General features: G+C 38.2%; 1 protein-coding gene and 1 long non-coding RNA gene across 2 annotated transcripts; both read left to right on the top strand.

Moving 5' to 3' along the window:
* The first annotated feature begins 5,860 nt into the window (after window positions 1-5,860).
* On the top strand, window positions 5,861-6,678 carry LOC126695851 (uncharacterized). The gene is made up of 2 exons (XM_050392653.1): window positions 5,861-5,926; window positions 6,046-6,678. Exons 1-2 carry the CDS (start codon window positions 5,861-5,863, stop codon window positions 6,676-6,678), a joined length of 699 nt encoding a protein of 232 aa, XP_050248610.1.
* Window positions 6,679-12,687: 6,009 nt separating this feature from the next.
* LOC126693907 (uncharacterized) lies at window positions 12,688-13,487 on the top strand. The gene is made up of 2 exons (XR_007645568.1): window positions 12,688-12,745; window positions 13,196-13,487. It is a non-coding gene; the product is annotated as an uncharacterized LOC126693907 (long non-coding RNA).
* The last annotated feature ends 9,386 nt before the right edge of the window (window positions 13,488-22,873 follow it).

Raw genomic sequence — 22,873 nt, 5'->3', positions numbered from 1 at the left:
GCATCTTAGTATTCAACAAAAAAAAAAGGATGTTGATTAACTTACCATTGCAAGGTCTCTCTTCAATGACATGAAAAGGTCCGGTTGCCTGGTATGCCTGAGGCCCTCCATATCTCTAGGGAGGAGGAGAGGCTGCTATAAGTCCTCGGCGAGGTGGGTAGCGTGTAGCTTTTGAGACTCCCAGATTGTGGCCTCCCAAGGAATGGGAGCACCATCCAACTTTAGTCGAGGGGCCTAAGTGCGCGGCCCTCGGCGCACTTCAGCACTACTGGACTCCTCACGGCTCTCCACAGAGCGAGCCCTTTTATCTTTAACGTTCTTGGGCTGTTTTGTCCCCTTTGGTGGAACCATTTTGCTCTCCTCCACCTCTTGCACTTCTTGCACTTTCCTCTTCCTCTTCAAATTAGGATTGGGGAGCAGTCCCAGCGCAATCACAGGGAGAGGAGGAGGAACTTGGGTCTTAGGGACTTCTTTCGAAGTTGACCCCTTATTCCTGTTGGCCATTAGACCCCCTAAACCGGTCCTTTGCTTCAGGTCCATACCTTTTTCTTCGTCTTCTGAGCCGGAATCAACCCGAGCGACTATTAACCTTGGAGAATGGACAGCAGAAAATCTATCAAAATCGGCCTCGGAGTCCGAGAGCTTTACCGACCTTTCTAGCACTTCACCTTCCTCATCAAGGTGGAATTGGTCGATCTCAGCTTCAAGTGATAAATGTGTAGAAGTTGTCTCCTCCCTCGGAGCGGCTACTTCCTGAGGGACGCGTCGAATGGGTAGCTCAACAGGTGGAAGGTCTCTCCGAGCCAAAAACCCTGGCTTAGAGACGTCTATGCGTGCTAGCCTAGAATCACCGGCCCTTATTGCTTGGCCTACGTCCTGAAATATGTGAGACAAGGGCTCGTAATCCAAAATTAGGCGGGCGGCTCGTAACTATCCGTTTTCGCTTATTAATATCTCGGACTTTAGCAATTTGTTGAGACCCGGTACGTTGACAAGACTAAGTCTCGGCGCGACGTGGTTTTTATCTGCAAAAACACTTGAGGAGGAAGTTGGGGTTATATAAATAAAAACTATTATCCGAAAAGGCAAAATGTTAAGATAGAGTTATAAAAAAAACAAAAGGTATATAAGAAGACTAAAATCCTTGCTAAGGGACCTAATCCTAGGATACCCCACCTGGATCTCCCGCTCAAGTTGGGCAGTGAAGACTGTCATTCCGCTCTCCGGAGACAATAAAGTAGTCATCCTTTATGCCCTGTTTGACTTAGGAAGGCACGATATCAGTCTGACGATGTCAAACCGGGACTTGAGATGGTATCCCGCCCCAGCAAGCTTGTGGCACTCGTACATGTGAACCACATCATGTCACGTAAGCCCCAAGCCCATCTGCTCGTTGAGAGTGTCTACGCAATCCAAGACCCTAAATAGGTTGGGGGCACATTGATGGGGAGTCAGTCTATGGTTAATCAGGTAATCCCTGGTTATCCTACCCATGGGAAGCGTCATTCCTCCCTCTATGAAAGCAATAATGGGAATGACGACTTCACCCACTTCTCTATTGGTAAGTATTCGGTTTGGGGGACAATATTGTAAGCCCACTCCCTGTGGGATATGATATTTGGCCCTAAAACCCTCCATATCAGCTGGAGAATCCACTAAGTGCTTAAATCTACCCATTTAAGCAAACGTGGATGACAAGGAGAAAGTTTTCTAATAAGGAATAAGACCGAGGAGCTTGGCCGAGGAGAAAAAGAGAATTTGAAGAAATAGATACTTACGAAAACAAGTGAGTGTATCAAATCCTAAACCTTTAGAAAAATATTTTGGGAGTTTCTTAAGGAAAAAAGTTAAGGAAACTTAGGAGTGCAAAGGGTTTAGTGAGTTTGAGTGCTTGAAATCTCTGGAGAGCTTGAAAATTCAAAAAGTAAAGGGAAAATGACTTCCCTCAAGGCTTTATATAGAGGGTGGGAATGAATGGGAGTAATCCTGCTCAAAATTCCTATAAAAATATCAGCCATTGGATCTGCGCGTCACCGTTGGATGTGGGGGATAGAACACCGCTTGAAGCAACTAATGATACTTCGCGGGCTTCAAAACGTCAATAACAATTATGAGGCACTTAAAATGGCACTCCCGCACATGTGAATCAAGGAATCAGTTGGTATTAACCCTTAAAAAATAAAAACCCCATTTTTCTCCTCGGATAAGAGGGAAAAAACTCAGTTTTGAGGGGCTATTGTAGGGTTAAGGGCCTGAAGTGTATATTGGGCCTTAGGCTTTGTCCGAGGACACGAATGGTCCGATGAGGAATAAATAGCTATGGGTAATTCCAGTTTAAAGCCTCATAAGTAGGGAATGAGTGAAAGGTGGTCCGAGGAGGAGGATCTCTTCGGATAAACTAGGAACAACTCCAGTATGTATCCTGATAATTAAGGTGACCTTCCAGGAAGTTCCAATGATAGGAACGTGCATCATAAACATACCAGGGTGATGGGAACTCAAAAATATCTAAGGGAAAGCTGTTACCACCACATTAAATGCACTACAACTACTCTTCTAACCGCATTTATGTGGAGAAGACTCGTGAACAATGCTGTCTTGGCAATCACAACTCACAGAAAGCCAAAGAGGATGTCTGATGGGACGGGTACTTAAGTAAGGGCTCAAATGATCAACAAGTGTAGGATCAAGATGGTCCAAAGGGAGCTGTATAATATAAGAGACCTCCTATGAGGAAGGGATCGGAAAAATTAGGAAAGAATCATTGTAGCAATCTAGAACCAAACTTGTAACATTACCTAAGAACAATATATATAAGAACCAGTGTCCTCGGACTTCGCCAAGGATGTTTTTTCTTCAGTTTACACTTGTGTATTTTCATTATTTTGTCATCAAACCTACCTAACTTGTTGTTTGGTTAACTAAAACCCAGTTTTCTAACCCATTCTCTATAAATTCATTGTTTTGAGCTTTTTGGGCCTAAGTCCATTTATACCTTGGTTCAGGATCCCAAATCTAGTCCTTACATGTACAATATTTATTACTTTTTGTTAATTTAAAATATAGGAAAATTATTCTTTTACATTGTACGATATAATATAAATTTATATTGTATACACAAAAAAAGTGGCAAATATTGTATACATTTGTAAAAATATATAAAATATTCACAAATTTTTTACAAATATGTACAATATTTATTACTTTTTGTATGTCTATCATATAAGTTTAAATTGAAATTGCAATGTAGACAAAAATTACATTGAACGTAAAGCAAATTGATGATCACTCACAAGTTAACAATATAGCCACTAGTCCTCTATAGTACTCTACAGTACTATAGTACTGTAGAGTACTACATAGTGATCTTATTTTGCTTGATTGAACTACACGTATCAACATATCAACCTATATTCATCAATGAAAAATATCAAACAATAAAATAATAATATAATTAACAATCCTATTTTATATTCCTATTTTATGAGTTACTATAGTTTTCCATCACTTTACTAAAACAAAGAGCAGCTGAGTCTTAAACTTAAAGTGAACACATTTGAATATACAAACAAGAGAAGGATTGAAAGAGAAATAAATACAGCAGTGGAGTCGTAGAGGGCTTGGAGGCTAGATTTGTGCCGACCGTCCTTGGTTGGCTGGTTAGATCTTCAACTTGATGGAGCTCTTTGCAATAAGCAGCGATGGGTGGAGGATGGGATTGTTTGTTTGATTTATATATATATATATATATATATATATAAAGATGAGTTTTTTTTCCCCATTTTTATTAGGAGTTGTCTTGAATCTCTTAATTTAAGAGTCCTAAATAGAAAAGATTTGTGTTTATTTTTTCTATTTATCCTTTTGTGATTGTTTGAATTTATTGAAATTATTTTGTTGCTTATTTTGGAGGAGCTATGGGTCAACAACTCAATGAATGGCCAAATTTTATTTTTGGTTCTGGGTTCTTTATATCAAAATTTTCTCTTTCAGTTGAAAGTGTGAAACTATTTGAGGTTTGAAGTTATTTTTTTCCAAAATTCTAGGGGGGGCCGGTAAGTAAATCACTCTTAAATTTAAAGATAATATTTGAGCTTATACCTACTGTAGGGATGAAGGGCCCAGATAAAGATATTGGGCCGTGGACCATACCTGAGGACGTCAAATAGCTCGAGGACATATAAGTACTAGCGAAGGTAGATAGATTATTAGGCCAAGGAAGAGGTCTGCGCATAATGAATAGGAGACGATGTCCAAGGAGCAATCCTTCCTCGGCCAACAAAGTGGAGGCCTAAAGTCTGACCACCTATCAAGTACTGGGCAATAGGCAACCGTGCTGGGGATGATAAGCTTTAGAAAGAGATGAGTTAACAGAGAATTGAGAAATATCTAAGAAGAAAGCTGCAACCACCACATTGAATGCTCTGCATCTAACCCCTTGGCCGCATTAATGTGGAAGTGATACCTGAATAGTGACTTTCAGCCTTACAGCTACCCATAAATATTTCAAGAAGTTACTGATGGGTCAAGTATCAAGATTAGCAATCTAATCTACACATGGAAGGTTGAGATGAAAGAGGAAAAGGGAATATAAGAGGGAAGGACTCCATTACAGAAGGGGGGGTATGAGTAAAACCAAAAGAAAAATCATTGTGTAACCAAGAATTGGAATATTTGTATAAGTCTGAGAGAAATATATAAGAACATACCTTCCTCGTACTTGATCGAGGAGCACTTTTCTTTTTCAAACTGTTTGTCTTGTTCATCCTAATATTAACTAGCCTATTGTGATCAACATCCTTACTCAATGAACGTTCAGTAACAGGTCCACTCTCTAACAAATTCATTGTTTTGGATTCATTGGGCCATTGTCTAAACCATTTGGGTTGTGGAGCAAAACGTGCCCTTACAATCGGTATTGTCTGTAGGGAATTGAACATTCTTGAGCTTGTTCAATCATGGTGGGTTCAGGGCCAAACTGTGAAGAATATGTTGGATCCCAACGTCAAGATCATTTTCTTAATCTTGAATGAAGGGGAGACTGTGAAGTTAGTGTGCACACAACTTATACCAATAGGAGTCAGTCCAGAAGTGGGAGCCATGTGTCTCATGGAGAAGATACCACAAATTTGCAACTAGAGATAGATCACTTACGTAGGAAGCTACGCCGTAAGCAAAGGAGAGGGACCCCTTCGAGTTGAGGGTCTCAATCTGATGATGATGACAGTTATAGACCCAGATCAAGGACCCTTCCCAGTGAGTCTTTCTCTTATAATGAAGAGCGCATCATAGGCGAAGGAGTAGAAGCCTGACCTATAGGGGCTTGGGGAATGCTGCTATGGGCAGGGCCTTACGTCATATTTTAAAGTCACCATTTACACGGAGGATTGAGGGGGAAAAACTTCCTTGGTGGTTCACCTAGCCAACATTTACCATGTATAATGGTAGGACGGATCCAGCGAAGCATGTCAGTCATTTTAACCAGAGAATGACTGTTCACTTAAAGAATAAGGTCTTAATGTGCAAGGTATTTCCATCTAGTTTGGGGCCAGTGGCGATGAGATGGTTTGATGGGTTGGAGGAAGGATCAATTAGCTCTTTTCAAGAGCTTACTAGGGCCTTTGGGGCCCGATTTGTCACTTGTAGTAGGGTTCTTCATCCCCTGAACTCGTTGCTGTCCATGGCTATACGAGAGGGGGAGACTCTGAAGACATACTTGGATAGATACTGGGAAATGTTTAACGAGATAGATGGAGATTTTGAGAATGTAGCAATAAGGACGTTTAAGGTCAGTTTGCCTATTGAGCATGATTTGAGGAAATCCTTGACAATGAAGCCTGCCTGAAGTATGCATTAGCTAATGGACCGAATTGATGAGTATAAACGGGTTGAAGAGGATCAGCAACAAGGGAAGGGAAAGGCGAAGGTAATTCCCCATGACTGAAGAGATTTTAGGTCAGAGAAGTATAACAGCAATCGGCCCAAGAGAAATTTTGCTGGACCTATTAGGCATGCTATTGCCCAAGTAGTTAACACAGTGTTCAGGGAGCTTGTAAGATAAAGAATAAGTCATATTTCAAGTGGCCAAACAAGATGGGAGAAAACCTTATGAAGCGTAATCAAAGTATTCATTGTCATTACCATCAGGACTGCGGACACACTACAGAGGATTGTAGGACTTTACGTGACTACCTAGGGCATTTAGTCAAGGTTGGAAAGTTGATGCAGTTCCTATATCAACCCATTGGGCAGGGGAGTCAGGTCGGGTCGGCACACTATAGGGATGCTTTCTCAAGACCACCCTTGGGAACAATCAATGTTATTCTTGTTGCCCCAGGTCGGACTGGTTCGTATCCATCAAGGGTTATGTCCATAGCAAAGCCACACGCTAAGGATTTGATCCCTGATTCTAAGCAGGGAAGAATGGAATTCCGGCCAACTTTGAGCTTCTTTGATGATGATAAAGCTGGAACTTTTCAACCGTATGATGATGCCTTGGTGGTTACCTTCCGGATAGGGGAGTATAATGTGAAAAGAGTCTTGGTGGATCAAGGCAGTGGGGCAGAGATCATGTACCCTGACCTGTACAAAGGGCTTAAGTTGAAGCCCAAGGATTTGGTTAGCTATGATTCCCCTCTTGTGGGGTTTGATGGGAAGACAGTTATTCCAAAGGGCTAGATCAGATTGCCTATTCAAGCAGGGTCAGAAGTAGTTGAAGTAGATTTTATCATGATGGACGCGTATTCCTTCTATACTGCTATCATGGCAAGATCTTGGCTTCATGCGATGATGGCTGTTTCTTCAACTTTGTACTTGAAAGTGAAGTATCCTTCAGGGGACCAGGTCGAGGAGCTGATTGGAAGTCACGCTATGGCTAAGCAATGCCTAGTTGCGGCAATTAGACATCAGTCCGAGGGTGAATCCTCGGCTACCACAGAAAAGTCTTTATAGCAACCAAAGGAAACAGAAACGTCCTCGGACGTTATAGTTGAAGGGGTGAGATGCGAAGAGTTGGAAAAGATTACTATTGATAATGATGTCAATAAGTATTTTCAAGTGGGAGTTCAGCTGCTTCCTCGAGAGAAGGAAGAGTGCTTTCCTTAGAAAGAACGTTGATGTGTTTGCTTGGAGTGCTTATGAAGCTCTTAGGGTGGATCCAAATTTCATTTGTCATCATCTGAATGTTAATCCATCTATCACCCCTAAGAAATAACCACCTTGGCACTCTTCTAAAGAACATTCTGATACTGTCAAAGAAAAGGTGGTGAAGCTTAAGCGTGCAGGGGCAATAAAAGAGATTTTTTTTTTTTTTTTACCCAGAATGGTTGACTAACATAGTGGTGATAAAAAAGAAAAATGGGAAATGGCGAGTGTGTGTGGATTTCATAGATCTAAACAAAGCTTACCCCAAGGACCCTTTCCTGATACCCTGAATAGACCAGTTAGTGGATGCGACGGTTGGTCATCCTTGGATGAGCTTTTTAGATACTTTTCAGGGGTACCATTAGATACCATTATCTCTGGTTGACCAAGAAAAGACTATTTTTGTAACGCCTACTAGGAATTATCATTACAAGGTGATGCCATTTGGATTGAAGAATGCTGGGTCTACTTACCAGAGGATGATGACTAGAATGGTTGAACCCCAGTTTGGCAAGAATATTGAAGTTTACATTGATGACATGGTGGTAAAAAGCAAGGTAGAGGCTGAGCATGTGAGTGACCTCGGAAGTATTTTTGAGGTGTTGAGAAAGCATAAATTGCTCCTTAATGCTTCTAAATGTTCCTGTGACGTCAGTTTAGGCAAGTTTTAGGGCTACATGGTCACCCACCGTGGGATTGAAGTTAACCTTAATAAGATTAAAGCAATCAATGATTTATAACCTCTTCGGAATCCCAAAGAGGTCTAAAAGTTGACGAGAATGACTGCAGCCTTGAACAGATTTATCTCTCGATCCGCAAACAGATGTAGGCCATTCTTCCAACTCTTGCACAAGTGGAAAGGGTTTGAGTGGAATGAAGAATGTGCAATAGCTTTTCAGCAATTGAAGGATTACCTTTCTCGGCCCCCCATTATGTCTAGACCCGAGGAGGAAGAAATCCTTTTCGCCTACATTGTTATGGCTAATCATGCAGTTAGTGAGGGTAGAGAATGGAGTACAGCGGCTAGTCTATTATGTGAGTAAGTCACTACACGAAAACTCCCCTATTACTTTCAAGCTCATACAGTTGTGGTTTTAACTCAACTCCCTCTGTAGTCGTTGCTACGAAAAGCTAATTATATGGGGAGAATTGCCAAGTGGGGGACGATCTTAGGGGCATCTAATACTATATATAAAAGCAAAAGCCTTTAAGGAGGTGCTACCACATTAGGAAAAAAAGGCCACTTAAAATGTTGCCACATTTATGTTAAAAAGCGATAAATTACATTGTTTGGTCATGTTACAGCACCGTTTAAAAGCGATAAATTATAATGTTTCACTACGTTAAAACACTGTTTGGGAGCCTCTTGGTATAAAAGGAAACTAATCACTTAAAAAAAAATTTGCTACACAAAGAAAGGAGAAAGAGAGATCGAAAGAAAAGGGAGACAAAGATAGAGAGAAGGGTGCTACCCAGATCTTCTACCATCACCGTAAGGGTGCCACCCAGATCTTCTGTCATCACCATAAGCCTCCACTCACTACCTGACTATCAGAATCACAACCGGTAAAGTTCTGTTTTAAATTTAAAAATTTAAGGTTTTTGGTTTTTATTTGGAGAATCAATTGGGTGTTAATTATGATTTAGATTGGTATTTTGGGTCAGATTTGGTCAAATTTATAAACACGTAAAAACTCTACTGTTTTTTGTTTTCTAAAACTTCTCACCGTTGACTTTCCCCTGTTGAGACATCTAGGATTCTTCTTTGACCCCTTTTGAAAAATAGACGGCTTTATTCTCTTTCTTTGATGCTTTCGTCTCAAATTATCATCTTTGGTTCACTTCTTATAAAAACAAAACAGTCGGTTCTGTCATTGTTTTTTCTACAGTTTGGCATGGACTACAAAAAAACATAGGCGCAGGGGAGATGGAGAGACATCATAGGCCAGCACCACTGTCGGACTCTAACCACCAAAAAATTTGCATCCCTCAACTGGCGGTACACCGTTACAGGGTGAGTTTTCATTTTTTGCTTTATTTGTTTTTTTTATTATAAATTTTTAAAAGAGAAAACCAAAATCTTGTGATAACAATGATTTATGTTTGGCAGTTTTGGTATTTGCTTTGTTTTGATTCAGGCATTTCGGTTATTTATGGTTTCAATAAAGGTTTTTCCCCTCAACCAAACCTTAAACCCATTCTTTCAACACAAACAAGCAAAAGAAATAATGCGGCTTTATCATATGGCTGATTAAGCAAACTGGTTCACTATTTTTTCTACCATTCTGTCACCACTTCAAAACCTTTACCGGTAAGGGTTTTTTATTTGTTTTAGAATTTTATCGTTTAAATATGATTTAGGCTTGGGGATTTCGATTGAATTGATTTTGATTTAGGCTTAGGTTTGGGTTTGTAATTTTTTGAATGTGAAATTCTTTAAAATAAATCATGTTTAAGGTTTCAGATATGCCCTTGATTTTTTATTTTTTATTTGTTCTTCACAATGTTGTTTGGTTAATCATCTTATGGGTTCTAAAAACAACTCTGCTGGAGATAGTTCTACTTACATTGTTTAAATCTGAGAGAAAATTAAGAGAGAGATAGAGTCCCTAAGGTTCATAGAGAAATCTGAGGGTCACCCCTACGAAAGCTGCCACCCGTTATCATTACACCATTCCATCACTGTCATATCCCTAAAACCACTACCAGTAATTTAGATAAATAAATAATTGTGCGTTATATAGGTTTTGGTTGGCTTAGTTTTGATATAGGTATCTAGGTTAATCTTAGGCTTTGAATTAGGATTTTTTGCAGAATAACATACATTCATGCCATTCTTTTAAGGTTTTTTATTTTATTTTATATTTTTATATTTTTTTAATTTAAATAAATTTACAATGAGTAACAGAAAATTAACAGCAAGCTTTACAAATTCCCCCCTTTTATATTATTTTCAGCTTAATTGATTTGTTTCGTGCATTGCACAATGAATCAGATTAATGGTTTTTTCAAGACTCACCCAATCTTATTATATCTCAAGGTATTTTTTCCCTTTTATGTTCTTTTCTCCTTATTCTTTAAATAGTTTTCTTTTTGTCTACATGAATATTAGATGAGTATAGAATCTCTAGAAAACCACCCCATTCTCCCTCTCTCAAATTTTGCCTTTTGTTATATGCATGCAAACTATTTGATAAAATAGCTTCATATTTTTTCCCTTTTAACTTCAACAGACTTTAATATAACTATATGAAAGGTTTGTTGCAGACTATTGTCCTCTTTGTTGGTATGTCCTGTGAAGTTGAGGTGGATCTGTGAAAAGGGCTTTAGGTAAAATCGAAGGTTTGTTGGAGTCCTATTAGTTTAAATTATTTTGGTTGTTTTAGTTGCACACCTCTAATTAATGGCATTTATCTATAAGGAACTATAAACTTATATTGATCTATCAAAAATAAAATTAAAGCAGCTTCATACTCTGTGAGATCCAAATAATGTTTTATGTTGTCTGTGCACTTTCTCTGACTATGCAAGTAGCCTATAAACTGATGGTTATGCATGAAGGATGTTTGGAAGGGAAGTTTCAGTCTATTGAAAGACTAAGGGAAACCAATCAGCAGAAAGCTACTGTACATCATGTCAGACAGGTGATTATAAGTAGAAATCTTGCCTTGAATCATTTATGCTCCTTAGAGAGGTTCTGAGGGTCCCGTGGTTCAGATTTTTGACAGTTTTGTGGAAATACTTCCAGAAATTATCATGTAGCTTTCTATTTCTGTTGTTGCACTTGGTGTGATTAATCATTACTTACCTTTGGAACCCTGATGAGTGTTGTTGCATTGTTATCCTTCATTTCTATATTTTGTATATATATCAATTTATAGTAAAATCATTATTTAGTTTTTTTTTTTTTTTTTTGGTTGGTTGTAATTTCAAAACACTCTTTGCTATAACTTATAGCTATTTAATCAATTAAATCATTTGGTTTCCTTACATGTTCTGTGTTGATTTCTTAGTTTATGTAGTTACTTCTTTTCATTTATAACATGACTTAATAATGCAGTCACAAGAGCAAGCCTATTCAGGTCCTTATTCATGTGATCAATGCTGCTTTGTTGTTGCTTTCCTACTTCTTAATGTTGCATATTGAAAACAAATTTAAGAATATTGAGTGAACCTCCATTATAACTTCCATTATTAAAAAAAAAAATTATAAAAAAGAAGAAGGAAGAAAAATTAAACAATAGGGATATCCAGAAGAAGTGGATGAACCTGATAAATGTTGACTAATTTTGTTTTAATTAGATTTTGTTTTTTTTTTTTTTTTTGGGTTGGGGAGCTGTATTAGCGATTGGGTTCTAGATGGGTTATTAAAATGAGTACTAGGTGTTCGATGAAATCTTGCAAAGAACGTGGGATAGAAAAGATTATGTTTGGGTTATTCTAAAACAAAATTAAAAGGAACTGGATTGAGTTTATTAAGCATTATTGTTGACGAAACTACAGGAAGAAGCTGATAAGATTAGGTCAGTGCCTATAGTTTTCAATTACTTTTTTTTAATTGAAAAAAAATTAAGCTTTTCATTCGAGCATTGATGTTTGCGTAATAATAGTAATAAAACTATAAGCATTTTGTAGTGAAAAGAATTGATTGAAGGTAGGTCTGTCGACAATATTAAAATCAAAGAACTTGAAATAAAAATGAAAAGAATTAATAGAACTAATAACTCTGTTAGGAAATGCAATGGTTTACTTTTTATCATTCAAATGGTTGATATTTTCACATATGCTTGAAAGGTGAATAACATTGTGTACACACACATACTGGTAAAAAAGTGGAAAGAAGCACCAAGTTCCTATTTTGATGTTGTTGTTACTTATATATAATATCCATAGTCTATTGAATAATTGTGTTGTTAGAGAAACCAATTGAAGTGGATAAGAATGTATGATTTTCCTATTAGTCTTGATGGGGCACATTATACAGTATCTCTATTGTTGTTGTTGTTTCTCAATTGTGCTGTTCATGGCATTTAATCTAATCCAAAAGCAATATACATTATGTTCATGGCATTTAAGTTTGTCCCCCTCAAACCATCAAAGTGCTTGAAGAATTACTTTGGCTTTGGATTTTTTTTTCCCTATTATTAAAGCAAAGTTACACTCAGAATTATATATGATGATCATTGTACTTTTTTTTTTGGCAAACCAATCATTAATGTAGCTTCTAGCACCTCAGTTGACTCTTCTCAGGAATTTCGTATTTACAATGATATATTTCCCCCACATGTTAATGCAAATCAGTCATCCTTGACTTATAAGACCTTTGGCTACTATTTGAGAAGAGCTACTAAATTAAATGGAAAGGTCAAGAAAACTTAATTTTCCCTTTGTATCTATTATTTATTTTGTAACTCTTGAAGCATATGGGAATTCTAAGTGTTTTTGTGCTCTCAACTAGCAAATAGCTTGAGAAATTTTTTGAAAACAAACAAATTCAAGACTGGGTGAGTGTAGGTGCTATTGGTGACCTTCAAAGTCTATTAACCAATATAAGAAGTGTTGGCTCTAATAGGATTGATCCCAAAATTCTTTGTCAAGTCAGGTAATATGCAAATATGACATCAAACTGCTAGGATGAACTTTTCACTTTACATTATATTTACATTTGAATTTTAAAGGTACTTCTATAGTCTATGCAAGGTAAGGAAAGGACTGCATTCTTTTTCTTAGTATCATGCATCTTGGAAATGTTTATTTTGTTAGTGAAAAAAAGGGCTTAGATGAGTAGTTGGGTAGTTTCAAGGTAAAGTTTAATATGACATATTAAGTCTTATGTCATTATGGAATCATTAGCCTTTCACCATTGCATAAACCAAAGATTTTGTCATCCACTATCATGCACATTAAATTAAGCAAGTTTTATTTAGATTGGGAGATGATGAGACATTCTTGAGGTTGGTTTGTATTTTTATAATTAAAATTGTCTTATCAAAGTTAGTGCTAAATTTGATGTCTAAATCTCTTTGAATTTTTTTTTTCCTGTTAAACTTAGGTTCATGGGTTCAATTTCTTTAGCTGAAGAAGTATTAAGATGAAGGATGTGAAATGGATAAGAATCTTGCTTCTCCACCAATTTGCTTCCAAGGAAGGATGATCACACCATTCTCTTTAACTGGAATTTTTTTTTTCAATTGCTAGAAATATTTTTCTCTCCATCATAGTGGATGTTACAGTTTTAGTTGTTTAGAATAGGCTTAAAAGAAAATCTATTTGTAAGACAACACATATTTTTATGGATAGCATACTGAGTGTTCTATACATTTTAAATTTGAAATTCATACCAAGTGTTATTTTTTAAAATTTATAAATTCAATTGCATTAGCTACATACTTATTTAATTAAATTTATTTAAGTACGACTTTTGAAACAAAATGTTTCTCCAAATATTTACCTAAAATTATTTGAATATATTTGCTTTCTCGGATTCTAATTATTTTTATGTACAAAATTTATTTGTGGACTCTTACAAAATTTTCATTATTTTTATTTCTATTTTGTTGAAAATAGATGTATTTTTTTTTCCAAGAACCCGAAAATACATGTACTTATGTAATTCCCATGCATTTGCATGGGTTTAAAAGCTAGTTTGATATAAAGTACATGCCTCGGACCTTTATTAAAAGGCAAGTTCTTGCAGATTTGGTGGCAGAGTTTACTGAGTCTCTAATAGAGGTAGAGGACGAGGAACATAGCTCAGGAGGAAAGCAAGTTTAGGCAATTTCTCTACAAGGGCCCTCACCTTGGAAGTTATATGTTAATGGTGTGGTAAGTCAAAGGGGATCTGAAGTGGGGCTGGTTATAGTGTCCCCGGACAGGATCACCATTGAGAAATCTTTAAGGTTAGGCTTCTCAGCCACGAATAATGTAGCCGAGTATGAGGCTTTACTAATAGGGATTGCTATGGTCCAGAAGATGGGAGAAAAGGTTGTTGAAGTGTTCTTAGACTCAAGGTTGATTGTAGGACAAGTAAAGGGAGAGTTGGAAGCTAAGGATTTGAGAATGTAAGGATATTTGAATCAAGCTCGGCATTTGTAGTCAGGTTTTGAGTTTTTCACCATACAACAAGTCCCAAGAAGCAGGAATACAAATGTTGATTCCTTGGCAACTCTGGCAACCTCTTCTGGACAAGACCTACCTCGGGTTATACTTGTTGAGGATTTGCATAAGCCCACCAAGGAGAAGAAGGAGAAAGTCCAAGTTCTCTAGATCATGGTCGGACCTAGTCGGATGGATCCTTTGGTTCTATTTCTCAAGGAAGGTGTTTTGCCTAATGAGAAGGGAGAGACAGAAAAGATATGAAGGAAAGCTCCTTGTTTTTGGTTGTTCGAGCAGCAAAAGTTGTACAAATGTTCCTTCTCTAGACCATACTTGCTTTGTGTTCATCCTGAGGCTGTGGAGCCACTTTTAGAAGAGTTGCATGAGAGGATATGTGGAAGTCATATAGGGGGCAAGTCATTATCACATAGAGCCCTTACTCAAGGGTATTGGTAGCCGAGTATGCAGAAAGAGGCACAAAAGTATGTAAAAAAGTGTGATCAATGCCAGAAATTTACTTCAACATTCATCAGCTTGGGGGTGTACTCAATCATGTGTCTAGTCCATGACCATTTGCTCAGTGGGGCTTGGATATTGTAAGACCATTTCCTAAGGCTGTGGGAAACCAAAGATGGCTTCTAATCGGAACTGATTACTTCATGAAGTGGGTGGAGGTTGAGTCATTATCCAATATTAGGGATATAGATGCAAAAAAGTTTGTTTCAAAAAACATTGTTACTCAATTTGGGATTCCCACACCTTCATCTCAGAAAATGGGCTCTAGTTTGACAGTAAAACTTTTAGGAGATACTACTGTGAATTGGGCATTAGGAACAAATATTCAACTCTAGCTTATCCATAAGGAAATGGATAGGCTGAAGCAGTCAACAAAGTTATAGTGAATGAGCTTAAGAAAAGGTTAGACAAAGCAAAAGGTAGATGGGTGGAAGAGCTACCACATGTTCTTTGGATATATCAGACTACTCCTCGTTGGTTAACTTTGGAAACACCCTTTTCAATGACTTATGGGTCCAGACCATGATCCCTTTAGAAGCTGGGTTTCTAACATTGAGGACAAACTTGTTCACCCCAGACAACAATGATAAGTTATTGGAGAGAAGTCTAGATTTGGTTGATGAACGAAGAGAGGCTACCATGGTTCAATTGGCATATTATCAGCAGAAGCTTAAGCAAGGCTATGATACAGGTGTGAGGGTGAGGCCATTAGCACCAGGTGACTTAGTATTGAGAAAGGTAGTGGTACTACAAAGAACCCATCATGGGGAAAGCTTGGGCCCAACTGGGATGGGCCATACCGCATCACCTCAGTGGCTGGCATAGGTGCTTATTTTTTTTGGAAAACTTAGATAAAAATGTTATACCACATCTGTGGAATGTAAATAATCTATGAAGGTATTATTATTAATGAAAGACAGTCCTGTCATTTTTTGTTTCTACTATTATATGATGTGCATCCTATTCCTTTAAGTGTTAAACAGAACCTTGGTCATGCTTGGTTCCTTGACCACATATATTGGGTAAATTAATGCTTCCATATTTACTTGAGTGTTAAATAGAACCTTGGTCATTCCTTGTTCCTCGGACCACATACCTTGGGTAAATTAATATTTCCTATTCACTTAAGTGTTAAACAGAACCTTGATTATGCCTAGTTCCTAGGACCACATACCTTGGGTTAATACTTCCATATTTACTTAAGTGTTAAACAGAACCTTGGTCATGCCTGGTTCCTCAAACCACATACCTTGGATAAATTAATACTTCATGTTCACTTAAGTGTTAAACAGAACCTCGATCATGTCTAGTTCCTTGGACCACAAACTTTGGGTAAATTAATGCTTCCATATTTATTTAAGTATTAAACAGAATCTCGGTCATGTTTGGTTTCTTGGACTACATACCTTGGGTAAATTAATACTTCCACATTTACTTGGGGGTGGCAAAATCTGAAATGATCCGCAAATTGACATGACTAACCCATTTATAAATAGGTCATGGGTTGAGGCTAAATGGGTTCGGGTCATATTCTGGTCGAAATAGCTGATCCGTTTAATAAACGGGTCGTGTTCTTGTTCAACATGTGAATCCGTCTGACCTGTTTAGATAATAAATGTATTAAATTTTGTTATTATTGCTTAATTTTTTGTTGTAATTATATGTTTATTACTATATTTATGGTTGTAATTGTATTTTAATTTTAGATACATGGAAATTGATAATCGATTATTTAGGTAATGTATGACCTATTAATGAAATAAGTTATTAAATGAGTTATTTCTATTGACTTTTACATGACTTATTAATTAAACGGGTTAAACGTGTCGTGTTGGGTCAACCTGTTTAATAAACGGGTCGGGTTAGGGTTAAAGATTCTTGGCATGTTTACTAAATAGGTCAGGTTCAGGTAAACCTATATGGTAGAGTACATATGGCTCGACACGACACGAACCCGAATCGCGAACACGAATTGCCACCCCTACATTTACTTAAGTATTAAATAGAACCTTAGTCATGCCTGGTTCCTCGGACCACATACCTTAGGTAAATTAATACTTCCTATTCATTTAAGTGTTAAATAGAACCTTGGTCATGCCTGGTTCCTCAAACCATATATCTTGGGTAAATTAATACTTTCAATTATTTATCTAAGTGTTAAACAGAACCTTGGTTATGCCTGAGTTCCTTGGACCTCATACTTCGGGTAACTTAACACCTCCTATTCCTTTAAGCGGTAAGTGAAACCTTGGTCATGTTTGGTTCCTCGAACTACATACCTTAGGTAAATTAATACTTCACACTTATTTGAAGTTCTGAATGGAGCCTTAATCACATGTAACCTTTTGAGTTGAACATCTCAGGTACACAAATTCTACTTCTGAGTTAAATTGTAGATTATCAATTGTTTGGAAGTTAACTTGTTAGATTGCTAATTGTATGGGAATTGAGTTGTTGAATCACCATTTGCACAGATGTCTGTTAAGGTTAAGGGCAATGCTATGCTTTAATTGGAATAGGTTGTAATTTGAGCTTAAAGCAATCAAACTATGTTAAAAAATAAAATAACATTCTGTTTAACATAGAAAACTAATAATGTAAAGGAACTTAGCACATTTCATTAAATAAAGCCCTAAAAAGGCAAAATGAGTACATGCTAAAAAAAAAAAAATTAAAATCTTAGGTGGTCTTTTGGAGGAGGAGGGTTGGCCTTTGCTACGAGCTAGGCAGAAGGTTCAGGCATTGTGGCTTGAGCTGCACCCTTGCTTTTAGGATCCTCCTTGGTAGTGAAGGGGAGTGTGGCAAGCACGAGTACCTGGCTCTGGGTTACCCCCTTTTCCTTGGAGGAGTCCTTGGGTGCTGGTGGGATCTTGGCTGGCTCTGGAGCTTTCTCTTTAGCTAGCTCCTTATCCTTGTCTATAACGCTTGCTCGGTCAGCCTTTTTGGAAGGAGTAGTAGGGGTTGGAAGAGCACTGGTAGGGGCAGCTTGACCGGACATGGGCGCCTTGGGGGCAACTTCAGTTCAGGAGCTAGAGGGGCCTGCTACGCGAAGGGCTAAAGGGTAGAAGACATTGTCTACCCTTCTTAGTGTTGAAAAAGCATCCACCCCAGCCTGGTTCAATGCTTCATTCCACACCTGAAGGCAGTAGCCTCTGTAGACACCAGTGACCTGGGCCCTGAGGTTTTCTTCTGTCTCCCTCACTTTAGTATCATAGCCCTCCTGCTTGGCCTGGGCTACAGCCTTCTCCAATTTCTTCTTCAGAGCCCCTATCTTCTCCTTGGCAATGGTCAACTGATCCTCGACCTTGCACAATTGTTGTCGCTAGTCCTCTGCCTGCCTCTCAACCCTAGCCAGCGCTGACTCTGCACTTTTTTTTTATCTCTATTTGCCTCAATAAGTTTTATGTTGCGGTCTTTGATCCTTTGCTCAGCCACAATGAGTGCTTCAACGGCAGCTATGCATCATCCCTCCTCGTTTTTCCATTATTTGTGGGTGTCGTCTACCCATTTCTCAGCAATGTTTGTTGTTTGGATCGCCTTCAAAAAAAAAAAATGTTAAAATGAATTCTCTAAGAGCAAGAATAGCATGAATACTTAGTAAAAGTAATAAATTAAGAAACTTATCATGGCCAAATCCCTTTTCAGGGTTAGAAACACCTTGTGCTTCTTTAGCGTCCTCAAGTCAGCCATGTCTTGAGGCAAGAGAAGGGGCTGCTCCAACGCATCGACCACGTAGCCCACCTTCCCCTTTTGGAAATCTTTGATGGAGGAATCTAAAGGGAGGGGAGCTCCATCTAACTCTAGTGGGGAAGTTCCATATTTGGACCCTAGGGCGACAATTAGGCACCCTCTCAATGATTGCCCCCTCGCCCGAGGACTTCTTTTGTTCCCCTTTAGCTATTTTTGCCCATTTTTAGGGCTCGAGCTCTTTGGAAGGGATTACTTCACCCTCCCTAGCTACATCTTTACCCTTCTTGTCTCGCTTCCTTTTCTTGTCTGCAGGTTCAGACGAAGAAGCATGGATGGGGAGGGGAGTCTAAGGTTAGGTCTGGACAGCCACCTCGGGGACAGACCCTCTTGCATGAGATTCGAGAAGCTCAAGCAAACTGGTTTTTAGTTTCCTTTGGAGCACCATGGCATCAGGAACATCGGAAATTTCTTAAGCGCTACTGACTTGAGCAAGGGAAGGTGGCTAAAAGCGGCACCTAGAGATTCTGAGGATTGTGGCTGGTTAAAGGCTTCGAAGTCCTCCTTGGAATTCAAAACTTCAACTACCTTGACTGCTTCTTCTTCGAGAGCCAAGTGTGAGGAGGTCGCCTCTTCCTCAGCACTGCGCTGAGAAGGTAGCTTAACCTGATGAGTACCTTTAGGTGGAGGGCCTGTAAGGAATCCTAGAACGGCGATGTTTATTTGGTGCAGCCAAGGATCTTTCGTTTTTATCATGTACTTGGGGGCTTGAAAGCTTGTGGAGATGGGCTTGTATCCAAGTATGATGTGTGTAGCTCGCAGTTGTCCGTCGAAATGAACAAATATCTTGAATTGCAGTATCCTCGTCAAGTCGGGCTCATTGACGAAGTTGAGATTGGGACTGTAAAGTGCTTATCTGCAAAAATCCCAAAAACGAAAGTGTCGTTAGAGTGAGAAATCATTAAATAAAGAAAAATAAGCTTATAAACTACAGAAAGAGGAATAAGAAATTGTTAGTGTAAAATGTGTAGCATTAGAATAGTGAGCCTAAACCTAAGTACCCCACCTGGTTTCCCCTCTTGTGTTGGACAATGAAGTCCATCATGCCATTCCCCTAAAAAAATTAGAAAGTCTTGGTCCATACCCTTGTTAGTTTCTAGGAGACATGATATGAGCCTGATTTCAGGGACCTTAGTTTTAAGGTAGTATCCCTGACTTTTAAGGTGCTGACAATTATACACCTAGTTAACATGATGATGGGTGCAGTTCACATCCATCTTCTTGTTAAGAGTGTCTATGCTACCTAGTATACTAAACATGTTTGGGGCACGCTGCGTTAGACAAAGTCTGTGGGCAATCAAAAAATCCCTAGTTACTCTACCTATAGGGATCTTCATCCCTTCCTTTATGAAGGCAATCATGGGAATTACTACCTCATCTTCTGATCTCATAGCATGCTATTCCCCTTGAAGGCAATTGATCGGTGCAAAACTGCAAGTGCACAGTATCGTAGTTTTATAGTAAAGTGATGAGAAGAGTATCGTCCTCAGGAATTGGTAACTTACTTTTGACAAATACCAAAATTATGCTAATCTTGATTTTATCTAGAGAAGTCACTAAGGTTTTTGTAATTGGAATTCAAAATAAAATCAATTTAAATAAAAGATATGCAGAGGAAAAGAAAGATGTTGCTTGAAAATCAACTTAATGAGAAAGAAACTTCTAGGAAATCGATTTCACCTAATCCCTCACTATGCTTTACTCGTCTAGCTAATTGAATTTAATTCTCTCTGTTTGTTAGCAATCTCCAAACTCTTCCAAAAGCCTCTTTCGACAATCAATTGGAAACATTCTTGTTCATCATTTTACACAAGAGTATGCAATTTGATAAGGCAAGAAAGCATTAAGACCAATGATTTTAATACTATATAGGTTCATACAAGTCTTTCGAGCTCTATATTTACATATGTTGAAATATTCAAGATCTATCCTATAATTCCCTCTTTCGACAGCAAATCACAAGATCAAAATCATCTAATTAATGGCCAGTTAATTAGAAGCAATAAGCTCAGAATAAATTAGACAAACATGAAGAGAATTAATTCAAATTACCATAGAAAAGCAAGCATAGTTCGGAATTAGATTACATCGTTTTCCTAGAATAAAGAAAATTTAGTTCATGCTAAAAATTAAATTCAACATAAACGAATTCACCATCATTTTTCTGAGGAGATTCGAAGGAAAATAAATGCTGATAATATATCTCGTCTTAGTCCTCCCAGTTCAGCCTCTGTCTTTCAGTTTCAGCACCTCTATCTTTCAGTTTCAGCCCTCTCTCTTTTCTGTTTCAGCCCTTCAGCGCCTCCCTTTTCTTTTTCTTTTGTTTCAGCATTTTTTCCTCCTTTAATTCAGAGCCTCTCTTTTCTTTTTCAGCAAAAACGTGTTACCCTATTCAGCGCCAACGTGTTTAGCTTTTCAGCCCAAAATGTTTTCAGCTTTTCAGCCCAAAACGTGTTCAGCTTTTCATGCCAACTTCTAAGGCCCAAAAAAAATCTTCCTTTAGTTCTATTCATCCAAGACCCAATACTTTTTCTAGCTGCTTCATGTCTCTTTTATTTAAATAAATCTTCATTTTCTTCAAATCTGCAATAAAATTTAACTAACAATAATGAAGTCTAAAATCAATAAAAATAAATAAAATTAGACTAAAGTTTAAAGTTGAGAAGTGATAAATTATACCAAATTATGTAAGTCATCAGCAATGCCGAATTGAAACCCCAGCTGGTATGTTATAACGTGCCTTAAAGTTCTCTATGCCCTCTAGAGTGTCTACCAGGTTAGCAAACTTACCCATTTGAGACGTGAGGGGAGGGTATTAGAAGAATAAGGTGTGAATTAGAGGGCCGAGGGAGAAAAGGTCCTAGAAATAAGAAGGTAGGCTAAAGGTTACTTATGAAAGTATGAAAAAGCACCTCAGAGTGATTCTTGAGAGTTGAAGATTCAAAAATTGGGACATCCTGATTCTTCGAGCAATTTATATAGGAGTGGGAAAAGTAAGCGGGAGAGTTCTGGCTCAAATCCCCATAAAAAATCTCCACCGTAAGATCTTCATTACACCGTAGAATATGGGGGACAGGGCGCTGCATGGAGTAAATGCTGAGGCGTCCCAGATGTTGAAACATTAGAAGCGTGCTCCTTTACAGTTGAAAAGACACCTACACGGGAGAAAATAACATTAGCGTGGGAGGTATGGTTACCTAAAATCGAAATCCCACTTTTCCTTGAGGAAAGAAAGAGTAGAATTTCAAAGGGTTATTGTAGGGATGAAGGGCCCAGATAAGGATATTGGGTCGTGGGCCACACTCGAAGACGTCAAATAGCCCGAGGACATATAAGTACCAGTGAAGGCAGATAGATTATTGGGCTGAGGAAGAGGTTTGGGCATAATGAACAGGAGACGATGTCCGAGGAGTAATCCCTCCTCGGCCAACAAAGCGAAAGCCTAAAGTTCGACCACCCATCAAGTGCTGTGCAATAGGCAACCGTGCTGGGGAGGATAAGCTTTAGAAAGAGATGAGTCAACAGAGAATTGAGAAATATATGGGAAGAAAGCTGCTACCATTGCATTGAATTCTCTGTATATGACCCCTTGGCCGCATTAATGTGGAAGTGATACTTGAACAGTGACTTTCAGCCATATAGCTACCCACAAAGACTTCAGGAAGTTGCTAGTGGGACAAGTATCAAGATTAGCAATCTGATCTACACGTGGAGAGCTGAGATGAAAGAGGGAAAGGGAATATAAAAGGGAAGGACTCCATTACAAATTGGGGGGGGGGGGGGCATGAGTAAAACCAGAAGAAAAATCATTGTGTAACCAAGAATTGGAATATTTGTAAAAGTCTGAGAGAAATATATAAAAACATAACTTCCTCGTACTTGATCGAGGAGCACTTTTCTTTTTCAAACTGTTTGTCTTGTTCATCCTAATATTAACTAGCCTATTGTGATCTACATCCTTACTCAATGAACATTCAGTAATAGGCCCACTCTCTAACAAATTCATTGTTTTGGGCTCATTGGGCCATTGTCTAAACCATTTGGGCTATGGAGCAAAACGTGCCTTTACACCTACTATTTTATTTTTGGCGAAACTAACGAAATAATGACATGTCTTTTTTTTAATGATGTGGTACTTTTTTATTAAAAAATTACAAAAATGTATTTACAAGTAAAAAAAAATTGACCCATAAGAAGAAGAAGAAGAAGAAGAAGATGATGATGAGAACGACTACAGTGTTCGCAACAACCGAACGATAGGAATATGGTTCTTATGCTGTTATGCTTTTCAGAGGCTTTTTGAAGATTGTTGGAGTGTTAAAAGGCATATGTATGCGTAAGAGAGAAAGCAGGGGTTTAGATATGGACGCTG

Source organism: Quercus robur, chromosome 8, assembly GCF_932294415.1.
Source record: "Quercus robur chromosome 8, dhQueRobu3.1, whole genome shotgun sequence".
NCBI classification, from domain to species: Eukaryota; Viridiplantae; Streptophyta; class Magnoliopsida; order Fagales; family Fagaceae; genus Quercus; species Quercus robur.
The sequence above is the reverse complement of the archived record's forward strand: the minus strand, read 5'-3'. Positions and strand labels throughout refer to the sequence as shown.

What these genes read in the sequence shown, in the direction of transcription:
- LOC126695851 (XM_050392653.1), top strand. Translation starts at nt 5,861, where the DNA reads ATGGACCGAATTGATGAGTATAAACGGGTTGAAGAGGATCAGCAACAA. An exon ending in AAGGGAAGGGAAAGGCGAAG is followed by an intron (nt 5,927 to 6,045) that starts GTAATTCCCCAT and finishes CACAGTGTTCAG; the next exon opens with GGAGCTTGTAAGATAAAGAA.